General features: G+C 37.7%; 1 protein-coding gene across 1 annotated transcript in view; it reads left to right on the forward strand.

The window, feature by feature from the left end:
* Positions 1 to 3,637: 3,637 nt before the first annotated feature.
* The window catches only part of dnah7 (dynein, axonemal, heavy chain 7), a 132,523-nt gene continuing 117,818 nt past the window's right edge, over positions 3,638 to 18,342 (forward strand). Inside the window, exons 1-13 of the mRNA XM_038282877.1 lie at positions 3,638 to 3,651; positions 5,539 to 5,716; positions 5,917 to 5,989; positions 8,390 to 8,515; positions 8,858 to 8,977; positions 9,265 to 9,448; positions 9,551 to 9,730; positions 12,198 to 12,470; positions 13,906 to 14,033; positions 14,222 to 14,300; positions 15,924 to 16,152; positions 16,276 to 16,418; positions 17,118 to 17,297. Of these exons, the coding sequence (XP_038138805.1) occupies positions 3,649 to 3,651; positions 5,539 to 5,716; positions 5,917 to 5,989; positions 8,390 to 8,515; positions 8,858 to 8,977; positions 9,265 to 9,448; positions 9,551 to 9,730; positions 12,198 to 12,470; positions 13,906 to 14,033; positions 14,222 to 14,300; positions 15,924 to 16,152; positions 16,276 to 16,418; positions 17,118 to 17,297 (1,896 nt within the window). The 5' untranslated portion in view covers positions 3,638 to 3,648. The remainder of the gene's footprint in view (positions 3,652 to 5,538; positions 5,717 to 5,916; positions 5,990 to 8,389; positions 8,516 to 8,857; positions 8,978 to 9,264; positions 9,449 to 9,550; positions 9,731 to 12,197; positions 12,471 to 13,905; positions 14,034 to 14,221; positions 14,301 to 15,923; positions 16,153 to 16,275; positions 16,419 to 17,117; positions 17,298 to 18,342) is intronic.

Consider the following 18,342-nt stretch of genomic DNA (forward strand, 5'->3'; position numbering starts at 1 on the left):
TAGATTTTGCCATTATGAATTGATATTATTTATTTCATGGTATATTTATTTGGTGTGTTTGGTTGTTCTCTGTGAAGAGAGGAGCACAGAAAAAGGGAAATCAATCCGCGTTCATCAGTCTCTGGGCTCCTGCCGCACCGCTCAGGCGTTAGCACGTTGCCTAGCAACCGACCCAGCAACGCGGAATAAAAGTTTTGCTGTTGGTCGCAGAAAGTTTTTAACCGGAATAAGTTTTAAAATGAAGAAAACGGATAACACAGACAAATTACCTCCTATAAAACGAAGCCAAGAGCAGGTAGGCGGCCGAATATGGGCCAAATATTTAGGAAAATTATTTTTTGTTTTAGTTATTGTCCGAAAACCAGGAAATTCTGACGCTTAACAAGCCGAACAGCTCATTAACGTTTTTATCTCGTTATGTCTGCACTGATATTTAAATACTCAAATGCTGTCCAACTGAGCAAAAATTGGTTAAAAAGACAACGGACAACTTGATTTACGTCAAAACGATTTCTAAGTTTGGTTTGAGGGGGGAAGACAGAGAATACATATTTTAAATACACACACACACACACACACACACACACACACACACACACACACACACACACACACACACACACACACACACACACACACACACACATACTAATATTTAAGAAAATTTGCATTTTGTTTTGTCATTGTCCAAAAATCAGGAAATACTGATGCTTAACAAGCCTAACAGCTCATTAACGTTTCTATCTCGTTATGTCTGCACTGATATTTAAATACTTATATGCTGTCCAACTGAGCATAAATTGATTAAGAAGACAACGAACGACTTGATTTACGTCCAAACGATTTCTAAAGTTGGTTTGAGGGGGGAAGACAGAGAATACATATTTTAAATACATACACACACACACACATATATATATATATATATATATATATATATATATATATATATATATATATATATATATATATATATATATATATATATATATATATATATATATATATATATATATATTTATCTATGTATATATACATATATCTATGTTTGTATATATATATATATATATATATATATATATATATATATATATATATATATATATATACATATATATTTATCTATGTATGTATTTATATGTATCTATGTATGTCTATATACTATACTGTATGTATCTATGTATGTATATATATATATATATATATATATATATATATATATATATATATATATATATATATATATACCTCATTTAATAGGAAGCTGATAGTAGGTAGGTGGCGAATATGAAGCTAATATTTAGGAAAATTTGCATTTTTTTTTTGTTATTGTCCGAAAACCAGGAAATTCTGATGCTTAACAGCTCACTAACGCTTCTATCTCGATATGTTTGTAATGATATTTAAATACTTATATGCTGTCAATGTTTCCGCTTTTAATTATTCTTCTGGAAAAAATTCTTAGCTTATCGAATTGAGCGATTATTAATACATAAATATACTAATGAGGCCAGTATCATGTGTTGCTCAGGGCCGCGGGAAGCTGCCATGGCTGGAGAATAAACCTTCATTTTCTCTATTTCAGAGCAAAGATCAAAGTACAGCAGCAGCTGATGAAAGTGAGTTCCATCCTATTATTATTATTTAAAGTTTTTGCAGTAAAATGCTATTATATATGAGCCCATCACTGTTGTTCTGCTTGTTATTTGTTAGGTGGTCCTGACAGCAAACCCAGAGGAAGTTCTGACAGAACTCAGAATCAGTTTCCCAGCAGACCTCATGCGCCAAAGCACAGGAGATCCGAGACTAACTGCTCATTTGAGATGCAAAGGAAAAAAGATCTTTATCCAAGTGTTGCTAAAGACATGAGGTGAGTTGTAATGTTTTTACTTCCCACTAGGAGGCTTTTTCTGGCTCTTATGATGGGATATCTGCTTATTTTGACAACATCATTAGTATTTCTAGCAAGCTCAATAAATGTCACATATGTTAGTAGCATGTCACTGCATAACAAAACTCTGACTCTTATAGTTGTTTTGCGTGTTATCTGTTTGATTTCAGGCAGCGGGTGGTTCAGGGCTGCAGCTCTGCACACAGTGGCCTCTTCATCATTACAGAGGAGAGCAAACAGGAAATGGTAAAATATTACACACACTCTGATATGAGACTGATGTTTTAGGAAAGATCTGCTATTTAAATCAACAGAGGGAAATTTGTGCCTCAGCAGGGGTGCAGGCTCTTATCATTTTTATAACATAAAAAAATAAAAAAAACATTCATATTGTGCATTTCACTGCATATTTCTTTGGTTCTGGCATACACAGAGGGGGTTGATTCTTCTTTGTAAAAAGAGGAACCAGAAAACAAAAATGAGCTACATTCACTTTTGTCATAAAGTGAAATAAATCTGCGCTCATCAGTCTCTTGGCTCCTGCTTTTACCACGTTGCCTAGCAACCGACAAGGTTTTGCTTATGGTTTTTAACCGGAAGGAGTTTTAAAAGGAAGGAAACTGATTTCACAGACAATTTACCTCATTTAATAGGAAGCCGATAGTAGGTAGGTGGCGAATATGAAGCTAATATTTAAGAAAATTAGCAATTTTTTTAGTTATTGTCTGAAAATCAGGAAATTCAGATGCTTAACAAGCCTAACAGCTCATTAACGTTTCTATCTCGTTATGTCTGCACTGATATTTAAATACTCAAATGCTGTCCAACTGAGCATAAATTGGTTAAAAAGACGACTTGATTTTGACATTTCTATCTCGTTATGTTTGTAATGATATTTAAATACTTATATGCTGTCAATGTTTCCGCTTTTAATTATTCTTCTGGAACAACTTCTTAAATTATCGAACTGAGCGATTATTAATAAATAAATATTCTAATGAGGCCAGTATCATGTGTTGCTCAGGGCCGCGGGAAGCTGCCATGGCTGGAGAATAAACCTTCATTTTCTCTATTTGAGAGCAAAGATCAAAGTACAGCAGCAGCTGATGAAAGTAAGTTCAATCCTATTATTGTTTTTGGAAGTTTTGCAGTAAAACACTATTAAGTATGAGCCCATCACTGTTGTTCTGCTTGTTATTTGTTAGGTGGTCCTGACATTAAACCCAGAACTCAGAATCAGTTTCCCAGGAGACCTCATGCGCTAAAGCACAGGAGATTCAAGACTAACTGCTCATTTAAAATGCAAAGGAAAAAAGATCTTCATCAAAGTGTGATGAAAATCATGAGGTGAGCTGTCATGTTTTTATTTCCTCCTAGGAGGCTTTTTCTGGCTCTTATAATGAGATATCTGCTTATTTATGTCACATGTGTTAATTTGACTGGACTTCTATAGTGCTTATTTAAGTCAGGAGACATGAACAAAGCAGTTTATACTATATTCAGTCATTCACCCATTCAATGACACACTGATAGTGGCGAGCTACATTTTAGCCACAGCTGTTCTGGGGCTTGCTGACAGAAGCGAGGCTGCCGTACGCTGGCGCCACCGGGGCCCTCTGACCATCATTAATTAGCTTTTTATTGCATAACCAAACTTAAAATGATGTTTTGCGTTTGATTTCAGGCAGCGGGAAGTTCATGGCGACAGTGTTCCACACAGTGGCCCCTTCACCATTACAGAGGAGAGCAAACAGGAAATGGTAAAATATGACACACACTGATATGAGAGGGATGTTTTAGGGAAGATCTGCTATTTAAACCAACAGAGGGAAATTGGTGCCTTAGCAGAGGTGCAGGCTTTTAATTTTTAAAATCATTTTTTTTTAAGTATAATTTTTATAACATAAAAAAGTAAAAAGTTTAAACCAATTTTATTTTTCAGTTGTTTAATTGCTCAACAACGATGACATTTTTCCTGATCCTCTGTTTAGGATTTTACTAAACAACACTAATGAGATATTACCCTTGTAGGCTCTGCTGAAAACTTCAAATCATATGTACTAACATACCCACTAAAAAAAAACAAAAAAAACAAATTAGATGTTTTTTTTTTCTTAGAAAAGTTTAGTGCATAAATATGACAGAGTATTAGGGCCAGGTTACAGAACTTTTTTCTTTCTATTTCGAGAATAAAGTCATAACATTAGGAGAATAAAGATGTAAAATTACGAGAATAAAGTTGTCAAATTACAAGAATAAAGTCGTAAAATTATGAGAAAAAAGTCGTCAAATTTTAAGGATATATTTTTGAAATTAGGAGAGTAAAGTCGTAATATTACGAGAAAAAAGTCACAACGAGAATAGTCATAAAATTAATGAAGTCGTAATAGAGATATAAAGAGAATAAAGTCCTAAAATTACGGGGAAAAAAAGTTGTATTTTATGACAACTACAAGAAGCACTTTCTTCCCTAAAATTAAGAATATCAAGCATTATTTCTCGTAACTTTATGACTTTATTCTCGAAATAGAAGAAAAAAAATCTCGAGCCTGTCCTTAATACTCCATCGTACATAATGATGCAGTTTTTGATGGAAAACAACAAAATTTATAGAAGTGAAAGTGATGCTCACCAAAAATAACCACTGTAAAAAGTTTAATACATTATATAAGCTGCTTGTAGAATAGTATAGATTAAAACATGGGCGTAGGTTTGCATAGGGACCATAGGGACATGCCCCTACCAATAATTCTATTTGAATAACATGTTTATAGTTTACAATACAGTGTGGTTGCAGCAGCCGATTCTTTTCTCACAACTTGTATATTGAAGTTAATATTTAAAATGCTTAGTATCAGTTCCTCTTATAGTCCCCAGGCCCATGTAAATGAACTGTTTTTCTTCCTTACAATAATTCTATTTGCAGTCCCTTAAATATGTTATTTTGCTTTGTTTTACAATTCAGAGAATATTCGCATATCAGATAAAAATAACAAGCGTTTACGTCTGCTCTGTTTACCTCTGCACAATTCTATTTCTTCAAAAGAAAACATCGGATAAATACACATACAACAGACATATTTAGACTATATTTAGTTAAGAAGGCACGTATTTACCTTCACTGGTAAGTTAAAATGTAACCCTTTTCAAAGTGTTAAGTTGTCCCAATTTTACATTATTCTGAGCCACTGACGCTTCAAACATTGATAAAAAGCATCTTGTGTGTAGTGCTTATAAAATTTGTATAAATTTTGTTAAAAAATCCTGTTTTCTCTCTAAATGAAATGTGCCCTGATGCTCACGTCAAGCATAAAAAAACAGGAGCATGCATAATGCGTAGGACCAATGACATCAGATCAATTCAACTTAAGACCAATAGTGTCTCTACAAAGGTTGAGATCAAACCTACGCCATTGGAATAGAATACAATAGAAAATCCCTTTACTGTCCCACAATGGGGAAATTCTGGTGTTTAGAGCAGGTAAAAGATTATAGAAAAGATCAAACAAAAGTGGACCTTTAAACGTGTAAGAATAAAATAATAAAAGAATAGTCTTTCTTTCTCCAAATATAATTTGTATGGTTCTGTATTACCCTATTAGTTGCTAAATGTCTCTACTACTGAGAATATTTTTTTGTCTTATTAGATGTTCAAGCACTACATCCAGACAGGGATTGACATAATGAACGCAGCTCCTCTAACAGACTCCTTTTTGGAGGGACTTCATAATCAGCTCCCTCCCAAGCTGAGAATCCAGGCAAAGCTGAACCTGCTGGACAATGAAATCAGGGAGAAATACCTGAAGAACATCAGAACTGCAATCTGTATAAAGTTCCCTTTTTTCTTCATATTACTTCTGAATTTTACAAACGTTAGCTGATCCTCTGAGATCCATACTTTGTGGAATAAACTGAATAAAAGATCGGATACATTTTTGTATGTATCCTTGATTTTATTCTAAAGAATTATTATTTTTGATACTGATATCTGTTAACATTTTAATGTCTGCTCTCTTTGGCTGCAGTAACACAAGCACTCAGGGATCCTACTGAAAATGAGACGAGCAGCAAGAAGGAAAAACCATCTCACAGACTCGAGTAAGTCAACGAGGTTTATGTTACCTTTGGAAGATGCTGGTGAATATTCTCAGTCAGCCAGGTCAGAGTAATTCAAAAAAAGTTAAAAACAATCCACTGGACTTTGTTTCCAAGTTTGAAGATGTTTCGCTTCCATTTCAGGAAGCTTTTTCAATTCAAAATGTCAGAAATAGCGTTGAGTTCAAGGCTTTATAGAGTGTACCAACAAAGCCTAACCGGACAAACGGCCCTGAGGAATGGTGGTCATTGGGCTTCTATGTACATTAACTGATCAAAGAACAAATGCTCACATTTGCATAAATAATGATATAAAAAAACATATTCAAAAAAGACTTTTAGAAGAAGTTCAGACACACTTGTAGGGACAAAACCGTTTAGTGAGATACAACATTAATTTACCATTCATTACGATTTGACAAAAAGTATTGACATTGACAAAAAAAAATAATACAAATTTACATTGAAATGAATAAAAATACAAAATAATAACTTTACTTTCTATTTGGAGTCACATTACAACTAAGTTTCCTCTATAGATCGTAAAACTCATTATCAAAAAGCAATCCTTTAAAATATACTATATAAATATATAAAGTGTAAAATATAATGTTATAATATGTTAATATAAAACTCTGTGTTTATCATATTAATATTTAATTGCAAAATATATAACTTTGTTTAGTCCTCGCAAGCCCAGCTGGTCTAAAACGTGACAGAAAACGGATGGATGGATGGATGGTGGATGGATGGATGGATGGATGGATGGATGGTGGATGGATGGATGGATGGATGGTGGATGGATGGATGGATGGATGGATGGATGGATGGATGGATGGATGGATGATGGATGGATGGATGGATGGATGGATGGATGGATGGATGGATGGTGAATGGATGGATGGATGGATGGATGGATGGATGGATGGATGGATACATTTATATATATTTAATCCAGATTAAGTTCAGTTAAATAGTTTTTAATCTGAGTTAATAAGTGTAATCTTACTGAAAGGTCATTTTGAAATATGTTTTTTTCTTTAATGGGTTTTGACAGATTATTGTCCTTTTAATCTGAACTTGTCTTACATGTGATTAAAATGAGATCTAAGGTGCCTCCTATTCATTCTGACAGCAGCTGTCTTAACTGTGGTCTGACTCAAGATGGCCGCCTTCTAGGCACCTCAGCCTCACTGCCAAATGAGGCATCTTCGTATATACTGTCTATGTTACTGACTGCACTCTGGGGAGGCGTGCTGATGACTTGAATCTCATCTTTTGGTGGAACAGAGTCGGTAATGATGATAGCATGGCTAATGTTAGCATCCTTCCAAGATTAAGCTGGACCAAAATCACGCTTTGTGATGAATGTATTTGAACAAAGAGCCCACATGAAAAAAAACCCTCCAGATTCTAAAGCAGGTTTTAACTGAAGCCCAAATGTACAAATGTTTCATTGAATGTTAGATTACTGGGGGATGACTCCTTTAAAGATGTTTTTTTTTACTTTGACTATGTAGAAATGTATCCATTCCTAACATCTGAACTGCTTCCTATTACATTTGAAGTAGTACAAGGCAAGGCAAGGCAAGGCAAGGCAAGGCAAATTTATTTGTATAGCACAATTCAGTACAAAGACAATGCAAAGTGCTTAACTTGATTAAAATACAGGAAGATAAAACAGTATCAAAGCAAGTAGGAAAAAAAAAATAAAAAAAAAAATGCAGAAACAAAAAAGAATATTAAAAACAGTTGGACTAAAGAAAATATGTTTTAGTTGAACTGTTTAACTAGAACAGTCGAAGGCAATCCTAAACAAATGTGTTTTTAGTCTTGATTTAAAGGAACTCTTTCCGCACTTTTACAGTTTTCTGGAAGTTTGTTACAGATAAGTGGAGCATAGGAACTAAATGCTGCTTCTCCATGTTTAGTTCTGGTTCTAGGTATGCAGAGCAGGCTGGAGCCAGAAGACCTGAGTGGTCTGGAGGGTTGATACACTGATAGCAAGTCTGTGATGTATTTAGGTGCTAAGCCATTCAGAGATTTATAGACTAACAGAAGTATTTTAAAGTCTATTCTCTGAGATACAGGGAGCCAGTGTAAGGACTTTAGAACTGGGGTGATGTGCTCTATTTTCTTAGTCTTAGTGAGGACACGGGCAGCAGCGTTCTGGATCAGCTGCAGCTATATGATCCACTTTTTAGGCAGACCTGTGAAAACACCGTTGCAGTAATCAATTCGACTAAAAATAAACGCATGGATTAGTTTTTCTAGATCATGCTGAGACATTAGTCCTTTAATCCTGGAAATGTTCTTCAGGTGATAGAAAGCTGACCTTGTAATTGTCTTTAAATGCTTTTGGAGGTTCAAGAGAACATTAAAAGGCTGCTACTCTTCTTTCAGACTAGAAGTCCTGCCCAAGCCGTGGAACGGATCATTTGTCCAGGCCAGAAAGAGGATGAGTCAAAATCTTCACTGCATCAGCTGGTTTCTGCAGCAAATTATGCTTCTGTGGCATGAATCTTACAAGTATGTTACAACAGAAATGTATAAAAGGATTTATGAAATTATCTGCAACACAAAAAAAACAACTTCTTCTGTAAATTAACTCAATGGCGCAAGATGAAGAGATATTCTTGACTCTGGTCCCATCAATGCAATCAACTGGTTTTCCTTAGATAGAAAACTTTGTATCAATTTGTCTGTATTATCTTGTTAAACTGTAAAGTGCCTTGAGATGACATGTGTTGTGAATTTGGCGCTATATAAATAAACTGAATTGAATTGAATTAGCCCTAAGGATGCCACATCCTCTGCTGATCATGGCACAAGACTCCATTTAACCAAACTTTAATGAAAACCTCCTTTCAGAGACGTTCGTCTGATTGATGTGGCGATTTTCCACGGCAGAGAGAAGTGCTTTGAGCTTTCTGAGTTTCAGCAGATTATCACCGAACAGATGGCGCTCCATAAAAACGTCCTCCTCGATACGTAAGCATCCAATGTTTGACAAAACGTATAATAACTGGGAGAAAACAAAAAAATAAACATCATATCATATTTATAGAATACAGCCTATTTAAAGTGTTCATCTCTTGTATAGAAAATCGTTGCTGCTTACTCTGAAATTATTCAACGTAAAATCAGTTATGTCTCTTTTTTATGGTTTCTTTCATGAATGGTTGTTTATTCTGCATTTCTCCCCAGATCCTACTTTGCTTTAACAGGTCAGCATGTCTCATGCATATTTTAATCAATTTATCTGTTTTCTGTTTTAGTTGGTTTCTTGATGTGAAGTACATTTTCGATGAGGGTGGCTTGCCCTGCCAGCTGCCTTCACTCATAAAGACGGGTCAACTGGAGTCTTTCTTCAACTGTGCAGCAACTCTGATGACTCTGCAGCTGCAGAAACTTACTCTCAGCTCACTGAGCGACTACACAAGTCTCATTTCTAAGGATATGGTAGGAGGGCGGGTTTAATGTGAAACAATGGACCAAACTGGAGTGATGGATGTTGTTTTCATTTTGGTTTTATTTGATTGGATCTTCCTTTCTATCGATCAGCACTCAGACAGATCCAGAAAGACGTCAGGCTTTGTTGTACATCTGATCTTAGAGGACTCTGACATCAAGTTTGAGCCAGACTTCAGGGAGTATGAGGAGGCCCTTATTGCTGGGTTTGAGCTCATGCTGAGGACCACCAGTGATATGCCACGGATAGAAACCAAACTCTTTGTGGATTGGGTAAGAATAAAACATTTAGCTGGTTCATCTACACTGTTGGAATCCAATTCTGACGTTTTGAAACCCCCTTAATCCCGGTGGGCCCAGAACCTGCAGGTGTTTATCTATTCTAGGGCTGCAACTAACGATTATTTTAAAAATAGATGATTTTTTTCGATGAATCGATGAATCGGACAAAAAATATTTTTTATATTAACCTCTTTATTCCAAAATAAACATTTTAGACAGAACAAACAAGCACACAAGTACAGGTTGCTCATTATTTGTACTGGTGCAATATGAAAAATAAATGTTTGTGTTAAAACTACGCAAACTTACACGAGAAATGTAGCTGTACATCCACAAAATATTGGGTACTTTGTTTCATAAAGCGCAAAAAAAGACATTTTTGTTTTTAAAAGCCCATAAGGGGTTCAAACAATAGGTCCCCCCATTTCAACAAATGAGTTGTTTTTTTTTTACTAGAAGAGTTCTGCCTTTTAAGACAGGAAAGTATAGCAGTTAAAGTTGCTACTTGAGAAAATACTTCAACATAGAGATAAAAATAGAGTGATTCAAATTATAAATAGTATTTGGAATAAAAATGAGAGAACTAGGGGTGCTAAAAAACACATCCTCCAAAGACAGATATTTACATGGGAATGTAGCATATAATTAATTGACATATTACTGATCTTGCTGGATGTTATTCTGCTTTACTTCCATAAATTGCAGGATCTTCTTTACTTTATCTTTGCCAGAAGATTTAAACTTTAAAAGCCTTGCCCTCATAATTTGCAAGTTAATTTATTTATAAAGAAAAGATAAACGCTGCTTAAGCTAATTCAAATGAAATTAAAAGTAAAATAACTAGCCAACTGTATCACTGTCTTTAACCTACTAACAAGGTAAGGAAAGCATCAGACGAGCTACCTGAGAAACTAACGTTACGTTTCCCCACTTTAAAACGAAACAAACATGGTCGCTCACCCTGCTGATCAGCTCTCTTCACTGCCATCGAAGGCTCCATCGTGTTTTCTTTTCAGGTGCTGCATCATAACAGTGGTGCTTCCGTGCCATGTTCATTTGTTTTTACAAAAGTTGCATGTTACGACTTTTTTCGCTTCACAAAACGCAGGCTGTCTGGCGTTTGCGGTATCGGTCATTAGAAGAGTTGACGTTACTGCCTTTTGAAAACAGCCTTTGCTCACCTGCGGCGCTGGCTCGCTCTGCCGTATTTTTTTTTTCTTCCCACGTTTCAATCAAGTGGCAGTGATGACGACGGCGGCGGATGACGCATTAATCGCGCGACACAACTAATCGATGATGAAATTCGTTGCCAACGCTTTTAAAAGTCGATTTTTATCGATTTTATCGATTCGTTGTTGCAGCCCTAATCTATTTTTACTGTAGATATGGCCAAAACACAGTCACATGGTGTTTCATCTACATGCCTTTCAAATGGGGCTTTAAAATTTCTGAAACATGTTTCAAAATTATTTTTTCACAAGTACTTTTCCACCTTAAATGTGTGACTCTGCGGGAGTAATGCAACAGGAGGTATTCACTTTAAGCCACACCCCCTAATGGCCGGCATCTTTGGAAACTAGAGGCTCAGGCCTTTCCAACGAGGCGTTGGCTGTAATTGTGCGAAGATTCCAGGTGATATAACCGGCATGTGTTTCATAAGCTTGCACTGTTATTTTAATTTTCTATTTAGTTTGGGTATTATTGTGTGTTCAGTGATAACTTCCAATGAACATACGGCTAAATCTTAGAAGCAAAAGCTTTGCCTTATGCAGAATCTCTTCAATAATCTAAATCAGCATATTTGGCCAGTTTCCCTTTTATATGCTGATGAAGGTTCTCAGTCATCCAGGTCATAGAATGACTATGAATTTCCCTTTTATAAGTGGAAAAATGCATTTTTGCATAATTTGGCCTCTTTTGACATTGTGAAAATCAAATTTCCTGCCTAGCATATTCCCCACTAAAACCCTTATTCATTCTAAATTTGATTGAGTTATAGTCAAGATGTGAATCTATAACGTCTGAGGGTTTCAAATGGGCTTTCTTGGAGGAATCGAGGATTTTTTTTCTTCTTTTTTTCTTTGTTTAATCACCTATAAATCAGACATAGTGACACTTAAAATAGTGGTTTCACCTGAAAAATATTTCTCAATGCTTTTCTGTTATAAAAAACGCACGGTTGTATTTCCAATTTATAGTTTGGGAGATGTATTTGCTTTAATCATATGTAATTTCAGCCGGAATTTGCTCCTAAGACCCTCTGGGCTTAAGGGGTTAATTTCAGAATCTGCTGTTAGCTGTAAATAAAACATCACAGTTTAATTTTGTTTTGTTTTTTATTTTAATGATCCTCTCTGAATGAACTACTCTAAAACAAACCATTTTGATAAAATTAGGAGTTCTTGGGGACATTGTTTGAGTCAAGCCTGAGTTCTTCCCTATTTTTTCTTCCTCTCAGGAAGAATTTTTATTTGGCAAAGCTTTGAAGCCCATCATCCTTCCAGAGATCATACAAGCCCAGCAGGAGGAGGTACGCAGGGCTTTCTGGGCTGAGACAATACGACCCAAAGAGTACATCCACCAGTATGACCAGTATGCCATGCTGGTGACCGGGAAGGCAGAGGAGAAGGTGCAGCATTTCCTCAGTCAACAGAAACCCTTCCATGAGATCATGGAAGAGGCAATCTACTATCAGAAGCTTGCTAATGAGATTAAGTTCACATCATCCCCGGTAAGAACAGGAGCACTTTCACTCTGTAGGTTACAGCTGTATCTGTTTTCAGATATGTGTAGGACTTATCCACTATGTTCAACAAATGTACAAAACATACACTTGGGGTATGAGGGGGTGTCAAGGTGGTGTAAACTTAGATCAGAGGTCATGGAGTAGCGGAACAGGGTCCGTATACGGACCCACCTGCTGGCTAATCCGGATCCAACCTGATTTAAAACATTTTGAAATTACCGCATGTTTTCCAATGACAGTATCAAGCCCAATTCCCTAACCACTAGGCCACACTCCCCTACTAAAGGATGGTCAGATAGATTTACATAAAGACCTTTAAACTTTCATGATGATCTTAGATAAACTGAGGCTCAGATTTTTGGCCAGAGCTATGAACTATTAGCCTCGTGAGACCATCCTGATCTCGCAAGCTTTCAAGGTTTCACTCGCAGATCAGTCTGGAGACTCTCCGTTAAAGAAAATTTGGAGCCGTTCACCAAACGAACGTCCAATCAGCGTTGGCTTTGAGGCGGGTTGAGGTGTGACGCAACGAGAAGCGCGACAGTTCAGTCTAAAGAACATGGCGGCTTCAGCCGATGAAACTAGCGTTAGCGTGGCTATCGAGCAAGTTTTATCGGAATTACAGAGTATATCTTCACTGAAAGAAGAGAAAAACACTGCTCTGGAGGCTTTTCTCAGAGGAAAAGATGTGTTTGCTCTTCTCCCGACTGGTTTCAGCAAGAGTAGCCTGGCTTGTGGTTGTGTTTTCGTTGTCGCTCTGTTAGTGCATTATATGCTTCGTTGGTCTGATTGGTTTATTTGGCCCATCTATCACCAACATAGGCCAATCAGCTAACTAGTATTTTCGCCCCTTCCCAAAATTACTTCAACGGAAGGTTTCCAGATGAATATGCGAAGCAAATCCATCTGGCGGAGTCAGGTCAATGAACTATAGCTGTTGTATAACAGCACCATTTTATCATGTACTTTATTTATAGTCTGATTTTAATAAGTTGTTCACTATTCTTTGGTGTCATTTTTTCTGCCGATACCTGACTGTGCAGTATTGGCCGATACATATACCATACCGATACCATCTGTTTGAAATTGATGTGTGTGTATATATGAATAACTGCATTCTACTTGGATGTAAAATAATTGCCATCATGGCTTTATCAAGCTGCTGCCTACCTTTGTGAAGCAGGAAAAAGACTAATACAAAGTGAATCCAGTAGAACTTTTTATTGCCTACCTGGAATGGGTAATGATAGTTCAATAAACTTCTGGCTCTCAAAATGGTAATTTAGAACATTTTCTATTAAAGTACCATAAAAATGTAGAAAGTGTAAAAGCTGCGCAATTTCATTTTTTCTATGTTCTTTAAACCCTTGGAATAGAACGATTTAGTCTGATCGATGTGTGCTGATGTTCTGGACCTTAGGTAGTTCGGCTCAGCATGTTTGAGGTGCACTCCCACCGACTCCTCGGCTCTCTGGTCGAACGTGCTCAGGAGCTGAATCAGAAACTGACGACAAAGATGTTACAGGACCATCAGGGGATCAACAGAAGGTTCGTTGGTTTTGACTGTTAATATGAAAGTTGATTTTAGTAGACTTTAAACTAAGTTAAACATCCAGTTTGTAAAAGAAAGAAAACAAAACAGGAAATGGAGAATTAGAAGCAGTGATATTTCTGCTTCCAGCGCCGAGGTCCTTCCCACATTTCACTAGAATAAAGATCCTTTCTCATTCAAACAGGCTCTGCACTGATTTTGAGAAGATTTCAGAGAAGGCTCTGAGTCCCCCAGCTGATACTCTGACAATGACGGAGCTAAAGGTGATTTCTTCATATCGTTTGGTTCAGTTCATAAACAGCTGTTTCTCTATCTAAACGACAAACAGATATCCAATTGATAACAGTGTCCAGTGGGTAAATACGCCTCTGCCTTTTAAAAAAAGAGAAACAAAATCGTGGTAAAAAGTAAAAAGTCCAGGTAGTGAGTAGTAGAAACAATCACTCAGTAAAAAAAGGTACTTTAAAGACCTAAAATCATCAAACTAGAGCTGAAAGGAACGTTTATATCTTTGGTGTCTGGTTTTAGGGAGCATGTATCTCCATTAGGGTGATGAGTTTTTGAATTTTTTTCTAAAAAATAATTTCCTGTAGCACGAATGAATGAACTTTTGCCTATTAATGACTATAAATTATGTTTATTCCATTGAAATATTATAAGGGGTCACACACAACCCGCTTTTAAAAAAAAATCACTATTACTGTCAACGGGACTAAATATGTTAGGCCTAAGGAAGTATTCACAAACACTACCAAATGCACAAACAATACCTTAAACACTTTTTATTTGTTCTTTTGGGCAGCTGTGATATGATTGTTTGAAATGATAATGAGTTTGAAATGAGAACAGTTTTGACGTGCATTAAAATTTTGAGAATTTTGTTCCGCGCTGAAAATTTTGATGAACAATCTGCAGTTCTGAATAAATGGTCTCAAGAGCTTGATAACTCACTGGAAAAAAATGAATCTCTAATCACCATTGCATGAGGAAACCAGTGCGATCAAACTTATGAGTCCTGCCAAAACAAGGACAACCTCCCACTGAGATTCATCCTGTCCAATGAAATTAGCATTGCCGATTGACTTCCTTGTGTGTTTTCTAACCCTATTTAATGTTATACATGTGACTCTTAAAGGTGCAGTAGGAGATCTTTTCTGACACCTTTTTTACCATGTGGTAAAGATTCAAGATATCCACACAGCCGCTTAGCAAGCAGTGAAATAAAAGGTCTGGCAGTGAAACTAAAATAAATGGTCCCCGCTACAGTGAGAAATCAATGAATAACCCCAACCATTCACAAAAGACTGCCCGTTGTACACGACTGCTTCCATGACACGTCAAACATGGTCGTCTGCCTGTCCTGCTTACCCTGACACATGAACGAATTGACCCCACCAATGGTCGTGTAGCACGCCATGACTGGAAGCTAGCTGCTGTTATGCTTCGTTCACACCTATGGTGACCAGATTTGGGTTTCTGAAAAGATGAGACTTTTTTGGGGGGGTTGCTGGGACCGCTGACCGGACCGCACCGGGCATTGGGACCGAACCTTGAGCTCTGGGGCTGCTCCGGGAGCCCCGGCGGCCGGGGACGGAGTGACCGAACCCGACCCGGTGACGGTATGCTTCGCCCCCGCCTGGGTTCGGTCGCTCTGTCCCCAACCCTGACCAGCCCCGGAACTCACGGCTCAGTTTTGCTGCACTGTAGTCAAGCAAAACCCCGGAAAATCTTTTTATACTCTCAAGTTGTATAGTCTCTTCGTTTTGTAATTTTGTTTTCTTTCTGCTTATGTGAGCTGCTATATTCAATATCTACATAAAGGAATTGTGATTCTGATGCTTAATAATGATTTAATGTTCTCCTGGTTCCTGTGCATCTCTGTGCAGAGCTCCATTAAGAAGATTTGGGCCACAGAGATACCTCTTCTGGGTCAGCGGCTGGCTGACTCCAAAAGACTGCTGTGTTCTCTGTCAGACATTGCGACTCTTTCGCCGGAGCACAAGCAGCTCCACAACCAAACCGTACACTGGTTCCAGCATATGCCGTCAATATTAGAGCAACACCAGCAGATCGTTGAAGAGAAGACGGAGTGTTTCCAGGTTGCTCTCAAGGTCGGTGGTTCGCCTGTGACTCCTTACTGTTTGCAGCTGAGGAACAATCTGAGGTTAAGGTGATTTACTAAGCTGTTGTTTGCTGGGAAATAAAAACATGCCTTTGTAATTGAAACATTGCAGGCAGAACGGGTGGAATTCACAAAGAAACTGGAAAGCTACAGCTTGGAGATTGAGACGTTTCTTGGTTACGATTACCTGTTGGATCTCAACGAGTATTTGACGCATGCAAGGGACCTTAATGCAAGGCTGGAATTGGACAGAGAGAAGGTAAAGTCTGAGCTCACTGTGTGAAACCATGCAGGTCTTACAGTAATAGCCATTCAAAATGTCCCTACTTTCCTTGATGGGTCCTTGGCTGGTTCTTGGCTGGTCCTTGGCTGGTTCTTGGCTGGTCCTTGGCTGGTCCTTGGCTGGCGCTGATGAAGGTTCTCAGTCATCCAGGTCATAGTCATTCCGTAAAAATTCAAAAAATATCCACTGGACTTGGTTTTCAAGATTTGAAGACGTTTCGCCACCTCTCCAGGAAGCTTTCTCAATTCAAATGTCTGGATTCCTTTTTTAAACAATTCCTTTTTTAAACAATCTTTAAACAATCCATCTTTGTTCTAAAATATTCTTTCTGTCATGATTTGTGGACATTAAGATCTAAAGAGATGCATCATCTCCTGGTCAGACCCTGTAATTCAGTGAAAGAGGGGAGTCAGAGTAAAAAAATAAGCTTGACCAGGAGAAGGAGGGGTCACTCCAGTGGCTGGAAGTTGGCTGCCATTCGGATGGGAAGGGACATTTCGAATGCATTTACACAGTGTTTTTATTACAGCACTTCTACCACCAGAGGGCAGCATTGGATCTAAAATAACTTTTTTATCATTGGAGATATCTTAGATTTTTTTTTTTTTATCTGTTTGTTATTGTTCTTTTCTGAGTTTACTGCTTTGCCTTTTTCATTTGTCCTGCCTGCAAAAGATTAACCAGTTTAATCTGGAGGAGGAGGCCTTCGGCTGGCCTGTGTCCCAGTATCCCCAGTGGACACAGACCCAGGAGAGGCTGACACCATTTCTACGCCTCTATGAGACAGCCTCTGACTTCTTGAGAAGCCATGAACAGTGGCTCCATGGGCCCCTCTCTGCTGTCAACCCAGATAAGGTACAGAAAGTGGAAAGAAGATTGCATCTTCATTATGATCAAAGCTGAACATCTAATATTGTCAGTTCTATTTATGTCGGTGCTGATCTTTTTTCTATATTATTTATGTATTTCTATATTTTTATATATTAATTTTATCCAATTCAGTTTATTTCTATAGCGCAATTCACAGCACATGTCATCTCAAGGCACTTTCCAGTTCACCAGATCATCCAGTCAGATTCATTCAAAGTTTTCCATCTAAGGAAAACTAGTTGATTCATTTCGACTCATTGACTCGAATGCAAACCCTCACATTAAGCATGGTTGTAGCGACAGTGGAGAGGAAAAACCAATATTATTTATATGATTTATATATTTTACTATCAGTTTTGAACAAATATGGTTTATTTCCAGTGTTTTTCCGGGTGGATCATCTAAATAAGTGGTCCTCCTAATACGGGGGAGTGGCGGCGTAGTGGTTAAGGCATAGAGCTTGGAATCCAGAGGTTCTGAGTTGTAGCCCCACACCCACAGACTGCCTCTGGATGCCTGAGCAAAGACCCTTACCACCCACACTGCTCCTTGGGCGCAGCAAAATGGGAGCCCACTGCTACCCAGGGGGATGGGTTAAATGCAGAGAGTTAATTTCGTTGCATTGTACTTGTGACAATGTAATGACAATGAAAAGCTGGAAGGAAAAAAAGATTATTAATTCTAATTGTTAATCATTCTGGTGAAATGTTTACGTACGGGTGAAAGTGGTGTTGGATGTAGGAGTTTGCCCTGAAATCGAAGGGTTGACGGTTCAAGCCCCGACTCCGACTTTCAGCGTCGTTGTGTCCTTGGGCAAGACACTTCCCCTGCATTGTCTACTGATGATGGTCAGAGGGCCTGGTGGCCCCAGTGTACGGCAGCCCCGCTTCTGTCAGTGAGCCCCAGGGCAGCTGTGGCTACAATGTAGCTTGCCACCATCAGTGTGTGAGTGAATTGGTGAATGAATGTAATGTAAAGCACTTTGGTGCTATATAAGTACATGCCATTTACATGCCCATCCCCATTTTCC

This window comes from Cyprinodon tularosa, unplaced genomic scaffold (genome assembly GCF_016077235.1).
Source record: "Cyprinodon tularosa strain WSP-4 unplaced genomic scaffold, ASM1607723v1 ctg189, whole genome shotgun sequence".
Taxonomy (NCBI): Eukaryota; Metazoa; Chordata; class Actinopteri; order Cyprinodontiformes; family Cyprinodontidae; genus Cyprinodon; species Cyprinodon tularosa.